We start from the raw sequence: 12,011 nt of genomic DNA, 5'->3' as shown, positions 1-12,011 counted from the left end.
GTTGTTGGCATATTTACAATCAAAAAACTTTTTCCATAATTCTTCCAAAATCGTATCCAATAAGTGGTGTGGGGGGGGGGGGGGGGGGGGGGTTAAAATTTTGATTGGGAAAAAAAAAAACGGGCGGATATTTTTCCGTTTTTTGATTGTAAATATGCCAAAAACCAAAATTTTGGCATATTTCGGGTAACCGATCGATCTTACATATGATGATAATCATCCATCACACCTCAACTCATTTTTCATAATTTGTCCATTTTATATTTATATCTTATGTTCAATGGATTTGAACATAATATATAAATATAAAATAGACAAACAGTTAAATATGAAATATAAAATATGACATGTAGCTTTACAAAGATAATTTATAATATTCGATCTACTCTGTACTCATGAGACATCTACTATGATCTAGCGAGTAGCAGTTTTGGATTGCATCCCGTCTCAAAGCCTCATAAAAGCAAGAATTGATGAATTAAACTTGGTTAAATACAGTATACTGAATATTTCAAATATAGAGAAAAGGAACAGTAAACCAAGACAAACCAAGTTTAAAGATATTTGTGCCCAACATGATTTAAAATCATAAATTAGTTCATTTACAACTCCCGCCAAATTAGTCTTTTGTGAGGTGTATTTTCTTCTTTTTCTTGTGCACCACATTTTGTGAACCTTATAGAGGTTCCAGCCAAACGTTGTTAACGGTGTCAATGATAATGACGATGACGTTGAAGATGATGATGGTGGTGGTGGTGGTGGTGGTAATGTGAATTTGTTTTCCTGTTCTGACTTTAGTTAAAGTTTGTATTGTTTAACAACACCACTAGAGCACATCGATTTATTAATCATCGGCTATTGGATGTCAAAGATTTGGTAATTTTTACATATATAGGCCTACTAGAGAGGCAACCCGATATATTTTCCATTAGTAGCGAGATATATTTTTTATGCACCATCCCATGATCCCACAGCCAGTTGTGGTGCACTGGTTGGAACGAGACGACGGTAATCGATCCCAAACCGACCGCGCACAAGGCGAGCGCTTTACCGCTTTGTGCTTTTCTCCCATTTTTATTTTTAAAAGGGTCAATTGGTAAATCTACTTATCGTTCCTTACGAGTCAGAATTACCAGTGGTTTCGTAAAACAAAACAAAACAAACTTCTTCTCTTTTTTTTCAAACATAATTAAATTTGGTAATTTTAAGATAGGGCCTATATAGTCTCAGAGAGGGATCTTTTATATGCACCAACCTACAGACAGCACATGCTGTGCCCTTTGATATACCAGTCGTAGTGCTGGGACGATAAATAGCCCAATGGGCCCACTGATGAGGATCGATCTTAGACTGATCAATGGGCTATGTCCCGCACCCGTTTTGTGAAATAAAACAATGATTAAACAGGGTCGTTTTATAATAATTTGAACTCGTTTCGACTTAAAAGAAATTACGATTCGGTGTCACAACTTGGGTCAAATCATTTTGGATAGCTTATGTACAGGCCGAAAATAGTTTAAAGGTCCACGTTTATCAAAAACGAAATTCATTATCTTTTGGTATCTACGTATACCTTTTATAATATATATATGTGTGTATATATATATATGTATGATACATATATATATATATATATATATATATATATATATATATATATATATATATATATATATATATATATATATATATATGTGTGTGTGTGTATATATATATATATATATATATATATATATATATATATATATATATATATATATATATATATGCACACACACACAGTCACACACACACACACACACACACACACACACACACACACACACACACACACACACACAGAGTGGACTGTTCAAACCGGCATCTATCTAAACGACGTAAACGGTCATGTTATATCATAGGGTTTTACGTGCACATTCAGAACAAGCTGTTGTAGCGCACGCCTGTCGTGGGCACAAGAGCCTGTCCATGACAGGAAAGGTGGGGGAGAGGAGAGGAGAGGAGAGGAGGGACCGCCTGCACTGGCAGGTGCAAGGGAGCACCAGCAGCCCGATCAAATCGGTAGCAGGCGGGTGGGGGTGGTGGTGGTGCTATGGAATTTGAATGAAGCAGTTAAATGCCAAAGAGAAAAGGGTGCGCAATTTTGATTGAGGGAATTTGGCGCAATTTTGAACGGTCGGTCGAAAGGTAAATGGCCGAGCTAATATAGGTTTTGATATTAGTGAATCGAGAGTAGCTCGTTAATTTTAGACCTTTACGATGCTGTGGTGTCTCCCTAGGTTGCCCATAGGGCCGTTATAAAGGGCCTGACCGCTTTTGGTCGACCGTTCAAAATTGCGCCAAATTTCCTCAACAAAATGCGCACCTTTTCTCTTTGGCATTAAGAGCTCCATTCAAATTCCATAGCACCACCACCACCCCTCCCGCCTGCTACCGATTCCATCTGGCTGCTGGTGCTCCCTTGCACCTGCCAGCATAGACGGTCCCTCCTTGCCCCCCCCCCCCCCCCCCGCCAACTTTCCTGTCATGGAACAACAGCTTGTTCTGAATGTGCACGTAAAACCCTATGACCTGACCTGACCTGGTCGAGGCATCACCAAGTACCAAGTTATTACCAGCAGCAAGTATTGGGGGTTTGGGTGGGGGAGGCCGATATTCTTTTGTTCAGCTTCCCCCGGGTGCATTGCAATTGTGTACTCGGAACGGTATTCTTTTGTCCGGTTCCTACGTAAACGGTGTAAACCGGCACAGTTTTAAAGTCCCGTTCAGCTACCGTTAATTTATTAGGAAACAAAAAATCGGTCGACACTGGATGCCTTCTATTCCGGACTTCGGATGCAAATTCAAGAACAAAAGAACCTTTCATGTAGTAATTAGCTCTGTCTACACCGGTGCGCGATCTTGCCCCTATACTGTCTACACCGGCATGCGATCATACCTACTGTCTGCCAGTGGTCACCTTTTAACAATGACGGCCGTTCACCACAGAAAGTGTTATGAAATAATCGCGTCTCTTTGAATGCTTAACAAACAATGAACAACCCCTATAGTAACGGGTGTAGGTAGCGAAAAAAATCGTATTATTATTTGTATGTGTTCATACCTGTATTGCATCACACCGATCTGTCTAAGACAATAAATTCAGATCCCTATTTTATGTGATATTAATAAAAAAAATAATGTTATTTATTCTGCTTGTTGTTTTAAATGCGTTCTGATCTGAACACATATTTTTTATTACAGTCAGATGTTAATATCCCACATTCAAAAGACGGGACTGAACTTGTGTCCTGCTTTTCACAGGTAGGTAACTAGGTTAACGTGCTTATATACCACTTCCTCACCAATCGAGGTACCATTAGAGTAGATGTACAAATGTGTTAAGACCAAAATGTCCAAACTAGCGTCTGTTAAGAATCAGCTGTGTTTCGAACAATCATTCTCTGCTGTCAGCATGTTGACCTACTAACTGAACACCTGATGCTACATCACAGGTCTGATGCGGGTCAAATCGACTGAGCAGGGTTTTTTTTCCCCAAGCGTTTTACAAAAAGTCACGTTATTAATAACTGGGATGGTATTTTTGTTTTTTACTGTAATGTTTATGTATTTGTTTTATATACTGTGCATTAATAATGTGCCACGATTGTTGACCTTTAACGAATAAAGGGGGAATAATCCATTTATTTTTCGCTTTTTTTTTTTTTTAATAATGATTTAAGCTTGGGTCCGCTTATGTCTTGTATAAAATCAACAAAATGTGAAAGAGGCGGACATTAAAAACAAACTTGTTTTCAGAACTGTTGTTTTGTAAGATTAACTTAATTTAGAATAATAATTTTAAAATATGGCATTAAAAAGATTCAGTTTGTACATAATTTCTTAAAAATCTTGACTCAATCCAGAATTATGGATACATTTTTTGCTGGTTTAGGCGGGATATTGAGTAAAACTAAAACTGTAAAATTAAAAATATGACAGGCATATTATTGATAACTGTTAGTAAAAAAAAACCCATCAGCCCCATGCAATTACAGCCTTTAACTTGTTTAAATTAAACATGTTGTGCTGCAGTGGTGTATTTCCTCTACAACTTAGTACAAGATTTGCAAATTATGCGGTAGTCCAGCTGTAGGGATGTAGAAAGTGGGGTTTTTTCTTAGTTTTGTTACCCCTATATATAGCCTGTAAAAATCTAGCGGTCCGTTTTTTAACATTTTGACATTTATTGGGACCGGTTACGGCACAGCAAAAAACATCACAACCTACCAATAAATATCGTGCCGGAGACGTTTCATTATCTTGATGAAAAAAATAGGTTTTTTTGCTATGCCCGGAAGATTTTGTTACATACCCTATATATAGCCTGCAGAATTATGCTGCTTGTAGCACCATGTTTAATCGTTTCTCATTCTCAACTGAAATAGTGCACGAGTACAAACAAATGGACACACACAAATTTTTTTTTTATAACCTACCATACTGCTAAATCCCGATTTGAAGTACTTTCCATCATTAACTCCCATTAAAAAGAAATCTACCAATAACAACATAAAAAATTTCCCACTGGCAATTTTAAATTTGCTAAATAGAGGGAAGCGAAAAGTATTGCCATAATATGCCCTGTGCACTGATATAAATGCAGAATTATGCTGCCAGTGAAAATGTCAAATTATATATCATGGAGTAATCAATACTAGGATAATAGTGATGCTCCCAACCCACAGCAATTGATATCTCAATGACAGCATTTGCCATCGTGAAGTTCAAACCCTGGGAACCTAATCCTAACTGCAAAGCTAACTAAGTTTAACACTATCCCTAACAATAGGGGGGTAACAGTCAGATATTTTACCATTTTTCCCCCAGGTCAGTTCACCCCACCAAAATGTTCATCCTCAACACATTACCAGTTCGCCCAACAAAAAATAATCCCATTTGCCCCCATTTGGGTTTTGGTGTGTCTGTTCTTGACTAACAGTAAGAAGAAATCAAAATTATAAAACAGACTACCTTTTTAATATTTCACTAATTATAAGTAAATTAAGTCATATGATCACTTACAGCCACATTGTTTAATGTCTCTTGGAAGAAAATTCAAATTCACATAGAAAGAAATTCAGATTATATTTTGGTCCTTATTTTAAATAAAATATATTAGTGTGTGTAATGCAGTTTTTAATGAGCTGAAATGAAAGATAGCCAACTACATGTACGACTGCAGTTGAAAGCACTCTTTGGTGTTAGCCGATATCATAATATTAGTATTATCATTAAAGCATCAACTTAATTTGTTTTAGTTTCATGATTAACCTTTCAAACCAATTCAGACCTTGTAGAATTTTTATAAAATCAACTAGCCAAAGGATCAGTAATTTTAAGAATTTACTAGCCACAATTAAAAATTCACTAGCCGTACTTTACTTTTAAGTTACTACAATTTTACTAAATAGTAATGAGTGCTCTACAAACCAAGTTCAAATTTTACTCTTCCTTGGCCAGTAAAGTATATTTTAGTCGCCTGCCACTTATATTTAGTAGCCAGCTAATATATACTTGTAATTAAATCTATTCAGCTGCCATTTTACGGCACATTACTAATGTAATTGTTATTAGGACTGCATTCGAATGAACTCGTGAAGAGATGATTCCTAGTTATTAAATAGAAATTACAAGTTACTGTTTGTGTCCGGTTCCACTAAAACAGTGAACGACTATTAACTATCATCATCAAATTCCGTACCCAATAATTGTATTAAACGATTTTAATCGAATTACTATTTTAATGGCACTGCTAAAATATGCATTTAAATTGCAGTACTCATTAAAAGTTAAATAAAAGCAGTGCAATAATATCTACCAGGCTGACCTGACATTATATTGTGGAGTGGGGCGAACTGACAAATAGTTGTGTGTGAACTGACACCTGGGGTGAACTGGTTTGGGAAAAAACCCATCTGGTACCCAGTGATTTACATCAAATCTTTTTTAATCAAGAAAAATTAAGAAATTGCTGAACATTAAACAAGAATGTTTAAAAACTTGCTTTGGCAAATGAATTTGGCAGTAAATATTAATAACAAAAAGTGTTTTATATACAGCACGGGACCAACTATGAAGTTGAAAGTTTGTTTTGTTTAACGATACCACTAGAGCACATTAATTTATTAATCATTGGCTATTGGTTGTCAAACATTTGGTAATTTTGACATATAGTCTTACAGAGGAAACCAGCTTCAAAGGGATCTCATATATTCACCATCCCACAGACAAATGCCAGTCGTGATGCACTGGCAGGTCATTTTATTTTATTGCTTTTCAGTTGCATGCGTTTACTGTTTGTCCTTTGTTTATTGATTACTCCAGGATACATGTAGTTTATTGTGATAAAACCTCAAGTCAAATACAGCTTCTTGGTTTAGGCTTATTCTTTTGAAAGCAAAATTTACTATTAAAGCAAAAATGTTCCATGAGGAATTTGTATGACAAATGTCACCAAGTTGTTTCATGTATTCAGGGTTTCTGTCAAAGAATAAAATGCCATACCTACATTTTTATCCATATTTTATTTTTTAAGTTAACCGTTTGATAAAATTAATTACTCTTATCATTACTGTATGATTTATATAACCCTAACCCTAAACCTAACCTATTTTCTTTCTGGGGGAGGTCCCACATACCCCTTGTTGACTATGGTTGCATGCCATTCCATATTTTTTTTTTTTTTTTTTTTTTCATTTCAGGCAGGTCCCGAACATGCCGGGTGCCCCATTTATTTCAAAAACCTCCCTATTTACAATGAACCAGGTTCTCCTTGAATGTGGCCAATAAAGATATACATATAAGTGTCGTTGCTTGTTTCAAAAATAATATACATTTTAATTAGTGCATGTTTGTATTTTTGTTTTCTTTACTGTGATTAGTGTATATGGCTTAAGTGATGTGTATTTACAATATTTAAACCTGGTTTGCGGACCTGGCCCCCAAAGCTTCAAGCCGGGGGGTCCAGGTCTATTTTTCTACATTTTGTGCAAATTGCCATTTTTTATCATAGTTTATATGTAATGTCAAAGGCATCATTGCACGAGGCAATGACCCCCTTGAAACACCAGTGTCTTAAGAATTTTACTTTTTTGTTGGGCCGCTCTAAGGTGGCAAAAAATTCTATTTCAACCCTTGAATAAACTAAATGTTTGAAAAGTGCCATTTCATTACATGGCTTATCGCCCTCTAATAATTTTCTAGTTCTCCATATTACCCGTATCGCTTTACTCCAAAGAAAAATTCCTAACTGCGATGCATAATCTCCAGGCTTATGTTTTATGCCAAAAATCATGGCGTACGGGTTTAAACGAAATTTATTACCGAGAATTTTTTTGAAAATTGGTTCAATTTGCTTTATAAATAGTTTTGTTTTGTTGCAGTGAAAAAAGGCATGGAGGATTGAGTCCACTCTGTTGCACACAAGGCACTCCGGAGTGGTCGCAATCTTCCAGTCATATAGATGTTTTCTGACTGCAATTACGTTTCTAATCATTTTATAAATTAAATCATAGTCGGGATTTTCAATGAAACCTGAATTTAATGTTTTCCAAATATTTTGCCAGTTTATGGTTTCATTAAAGGCTATATTCCACCTGGTCTTAAATGATGCATCTTTGTAAGTTCTTAATAACAAGACTGCGTATATGTCTTTAGTTTTCGCGTCTGTCACGTCTTTTTTCGTGTCACCTACGTTGATACGAAAGATGGCATCTAAGTCACCATCAAAGGGGTCTTCATTTTGTAGCGTCCATAGTAATGTCCGCGAAAAGTTGTCCTGTAGGTCCTTTAATTGGCGATGCCATTCCATAGTACCATACCCAAAAATTTCGTTCTGCCAGAAACACTGCTATTGTATACCCATTAATCAGTTTCACATCATTCCTCCAAGACCATCTCAGTTCTTAAATTGGCAAACTGAAGTTGACATCAGACAGAAAGTGGACCTTATGATCAGATTCGGTTTTTGTGTGTTTAGAAATTGTTGATGGTTTTCTGATTGCAACGTAGCCCAGTGATAAAACCGATGATTAATAAATCAACATGCTTTAGTGGTGTCGTTAAACAAAACAAACTAACTTTTTCTGATTGACTGGCTAATACACATTCACCGTTACAATTTAGAAACATATTAACATTTGGGTGTTTGAAAAAACGTCATCGGAAAAATTATGAACGATTGCTCGTGGGAAATGTTCAAATATTTCCATGTGGCCACCTTGTTTTCAACAACTCCTTATTCCATACAAACAAAAAAAGCCTTTTTCAATCTATTCTGTTTTTATTTTCTTTAGAGATAACATTTCCCGATGCCATCAAAGCTGCAGCTGGATAAAGCTGCTTGGTTGTGGGCAGAAACGACTGATCCACCGAATGTAACCATCGACAATGTCCGAACAGCATACCGACTCAATCTGCAACCGTGTCAGTTGGGAGCATGCAAGTAGGTTTTTTTAAGATTATGGTAGCCCCACTCCCATGGCTAGTGATATTCAATGTTGGGCTAGTGAATAACTACTATTGCCATGCCCGATGTCTAGTGAACGTTTTGTGTCAGATGCTACAGTTAAGTCTATTTTGTAAATATGAATATCCTGCCCCTACCACCACCACCACCCAATGTTAGTGTTTTAAGCTCTATCTCCCTCTTTAGGTGACATATCTAATTATTACTATTAATTAGTAAAATTGTATTAACTTAAAGTAAAGTAGGGCTAGTGAATTTTTATATCGTGGCTAGTAAATTTGGCTAGTGGATTTTATAAAAAATTCTAGAAGCCCTGATTCATCCTTTGTTTTTGCTTTGCCCGCAGATCATAAACTGGTGATGTGGTCCTTACCTTCGTAATGGTGGCATAAATGTTTTTTACATTTCTTGGATTTATATGTATACTACTCAAAAGAATTTAAGGGTCAGACGATATTTGCGACATTATTTTCTGAATGTCAGTTATATTAGCTAGACCATAATGTCACGCATGGTATTGTTCCATTTTGACGAAAGTGGGTCTAAGCAACCAATAAATGAATTAAAATCCACTGTCATTGACACTGTCGACTAGTTCTAATGGCGAAAACATGCTTACATTTGCACGTAAATTAGGGCGAAAGCGAAAGGTCTGCTAAGTGCCCATAACTTGCTTTTTCACAAAGCGCTTCATTTGCACGCTTTGCAAGTGTATTCCATGTTCCCAATGCTGAATTTCCGTATAATTGGAGTTTGCGTTCGTGTACGGTGCACACTCCAAATTCGACAGTGGTACGACTTCAACTGACTATCGAAAATCGAGGAAGGGCTATTGCTTGGCTTCAGGATGGCAGTACGCAAAGAAATGTTGCTTTGAGACTTGGTGTCAGTCAGTGTCGTTGGCCAAAGCACTACAAATAGAGAGGACCGCTACATCACCAATATGGCTCTACGTCAACGCACAACCACTGCACGCCGATTACGTGACAATCTGCGGACTGCGACTGGAACTCGAGTGTCTGATCAAACCATACGCAATCGTCTGAGAGCCAATAATCTACGCTGCCGTCGCCAGGCTGTTCGACCACCACTCCTACCACGTCACAGAACGGCCAGACGTCACTGGTGCACGCTTCATCTGTGGTGGCAACATGTTCAGTGGGGTCGAGTGATGTTCACTGATGAGTCCAGGTTTAGTCTCCAGTTCAACGACGGTCGGGTTCGTGTCTACAGACGTCCTGGGGAGCGCTTCGCTGACGTTAACGTTAGACAACGTCACCGGTTCGGTGGTGGCAGCGTCATGGTGTGGGGCGGCATCCCTATCCACCACAGGACCCCCCTCTATGTGGTGGATGGCAATCTGAATGGAATCCGCTATCTGAATGAGATTATCCGGCCGTTGGTTCTCCCAGGCCTTCAGCAGATTGGCGGCGGGGCAGTTCTGCAGGATGACAATGCCAGACCCCACCGCGCCAGGGTGGTAACGGACTTTCTCAGACAACAAGGTATCGCCAGGATGGATTGGCCAGCATATTCGCCTGACTTGGCCCCAATAGAGCACGCCTGGGACGAATTAGGCAGGAGAGTTCGGGATAACCATGCCCCTCCGGCCAACCTTCATGATCTGGGTCAACTTCTTATGGCAGAGTGGCAGGCCATTCCCCAAGAGTTCTTCAGACGTCTGATCAACAGCATGAGGCAACGATGTGTCGAGTGTATTCGCGCCAGGGGTGGATTCACACACTATTAAACGAATGTTCTAATGTGTAAAATCCATGTTTGACAACCTTCAACTATGACAGCATGTCATGTGACTTCTTGTATACAGTGACGTTTATTTGTGGTGTTTTTGTAAATATGGAACAATAAATAAAAAATTTGTGTGTAGTTTACATCATCAATCTAATACACTCTGAAACTTATTTGGTTATCAATTTTTGACCCTTAAATTCTTTTGAGTAGTATATATAATTAAATTTCCATTACATTCATTACAACATAATGTCATCCCATTGGGCCATATGTAGCAATAGGAACTTATTCAATTTTCGATGAACGTAAACATTACGTCGTCAGGGAACGTCATATCTGATGATGTCATTTTGTATGGGCAAGTTGTCTTATTGAGTGTTATTGTTTATGGACCAAATGTAATTCAAAATAAAGTATGAAGTTTTAGGGTTATTATTAGCAGATATGATTCAAATTTAATTATAAGTATTGTCTGTTATTTCTTTTACGTTCATTTGGGTATGAAAAAAAATCATCTGCAAACTTTGGTGAGAATGGCTTTGCCAATTCACACAGTTTGCAGATGAATTTTTTTTTTTCATACCCTGATGAACATAAAAAAATATAACCGACAATACTTAAGAATATCTCAGTTTTCATTAAAGTTGATGGTTTTATTTATGTTAAAAAAGAAAAAAGTTGTATTTATGTGAATAGCTGCATTGTTTAATCACTTTCACACCTACAGAATAGCACATATCTGATTATCACAGCTTTTAGTATATCATTTCAACCAAACGTAAATTTGTGGAGCTATATATACATGTATGCTGAACATCAAAAGAAAAATTATTATAATTTTCAGCTATAATGTAAAAATGTTGTTTAAAGGTATTAACACTTACAGTGTATTGAGATTCAGGAAAAGTGTAAATTGATATACCGTTTATCATTCTTAGAAATGAGAATTTGTAATCAAGTAAACAAAACTTCTCTTGGTATTCTGTATGTGTGGTTGGAACCGTTGGAATAGGAAAAAGTACAATACACATTGCACTGAATTGTTTTAATTATTTAAATGTCATTGTACTTAATTGTAACATCATATATATATATATATATATATATATATATTCACAGTTATTAGGATGCTGATGGGTTTTTTTTTTTGTTTTTTTTACCAGACGTAATTGTCGTGGTAATCCATTTTGCCTGAATGGACTGGGAGAGAAAGCCTGGTTTGCTCAGCTTGATGAGAGACCGTACCATGATTTCGATCCTGATGCGGAAAGGAGAGAGAAGGTTTGTCTTGTTAGCTTAGCGGAAGGAAGGAAGGAAATATTTTATTTAATGACGCACAAAACACATTTTATTTACGGTTATATGACGTCGGACATATGTTTAAGAACCACACAGGTATTGAGAGAGGAAAAAAAAAACAAGCGAAGAATGGGTCCACCAAGGGAATGAAATGTTTTATTTAACAACGCACTCAGCACATTTTATTTACGGTTATATGGCGTTGGACATATGGTTAAGGACCACACAAGTATTGAGAGAGGAAACCCGCTGTAGCAGCAAAGGATTTTTCATATGCATCATCACACATACAGGATAGTACATACCACAGCCTTTGTTACACCAGTTGTGGAGCACTGGCTGAAATGAGAGATAGCCCCGTGGGTCCACCGATGGGGATCGATCCCAGACCGACTGCGCATCAAGCGAACGCTTTACCACTGGGCTACGTCCCGCCCCTGTTAGCTTAGTG

The 12,011-nt window shown here is 37.3% G+C and overlaps 2 protein-coding genes across 3 annotated transcripts in view; one reads left to right on the top strand and one right to left on the bottom strand.

Moving 5' to 3' along the window:
- LOC121390532 (deoxynucleoside kinase-like) overlaps positions 1–636 on the bottom strand; it is a 28,022-nt gene extending 27,386 nt beyond the window's left edge. The window contains exon 1 of the mRNA XM_041522364.1: positions 550–636. Within this exon, the coding sequence (XP_041378298.1) occupies positions 550–577 (28 nt within the window). The 5' untranslated portion in view covers positions 578–636. The remainder of the gene's footprint in view (positions 1–549) is intronic.
- A 3,124-nt stretch (positions 637–3,760) lies between these two features.
- The window catches only part of LOC121390586 (ubiquitin carboxyl-terminal hydrolase 48-like), a 52,467-nt gene continuing 44,216 nt past the window's right edge, over positions 3,761–12,011 (top strand). For both annotated transcript variants that reach the window (XM_041522438.1, XM_041522437.1), the window contains exons 1-3: positions 3,761–3,810; positions 8,337–8,485; positions 11,425–11,542. In XM_041522438.1, the coding sequence (XP_041378372.1) occupies positions 8,352–8,485; positions 11,425–11,542 (252 nt within the window). In that variant the 5' untranslated portion in view covers positions 3,761–3,810; positions 8,337–8,351. The remainder of the gene's footprint in view (positions 3,811–8,336; positions 8,486–11,424; positions 11,543–12,011) is intronic.

Source organism: Gigantopelta aegis, chromosome 15 (genome assembly GCF_016097555.1).
Source record: "Gigantopelta aegis isolate Gae_Host chromosome 15, Gae_host_genome, whole genome shotgun sequence".
NCBI lineage: Eukaryota > Metazoa > Mollusca > Gastropoda > Neomphalida > Peltospiridae > Gigantopelta > Gigantopelta aegis.
The sequence above is the reverse complement of the archived record's forward strand: the minus strand, read 5'-3'. Positions and strand labels throughout refer to the sequence as shown.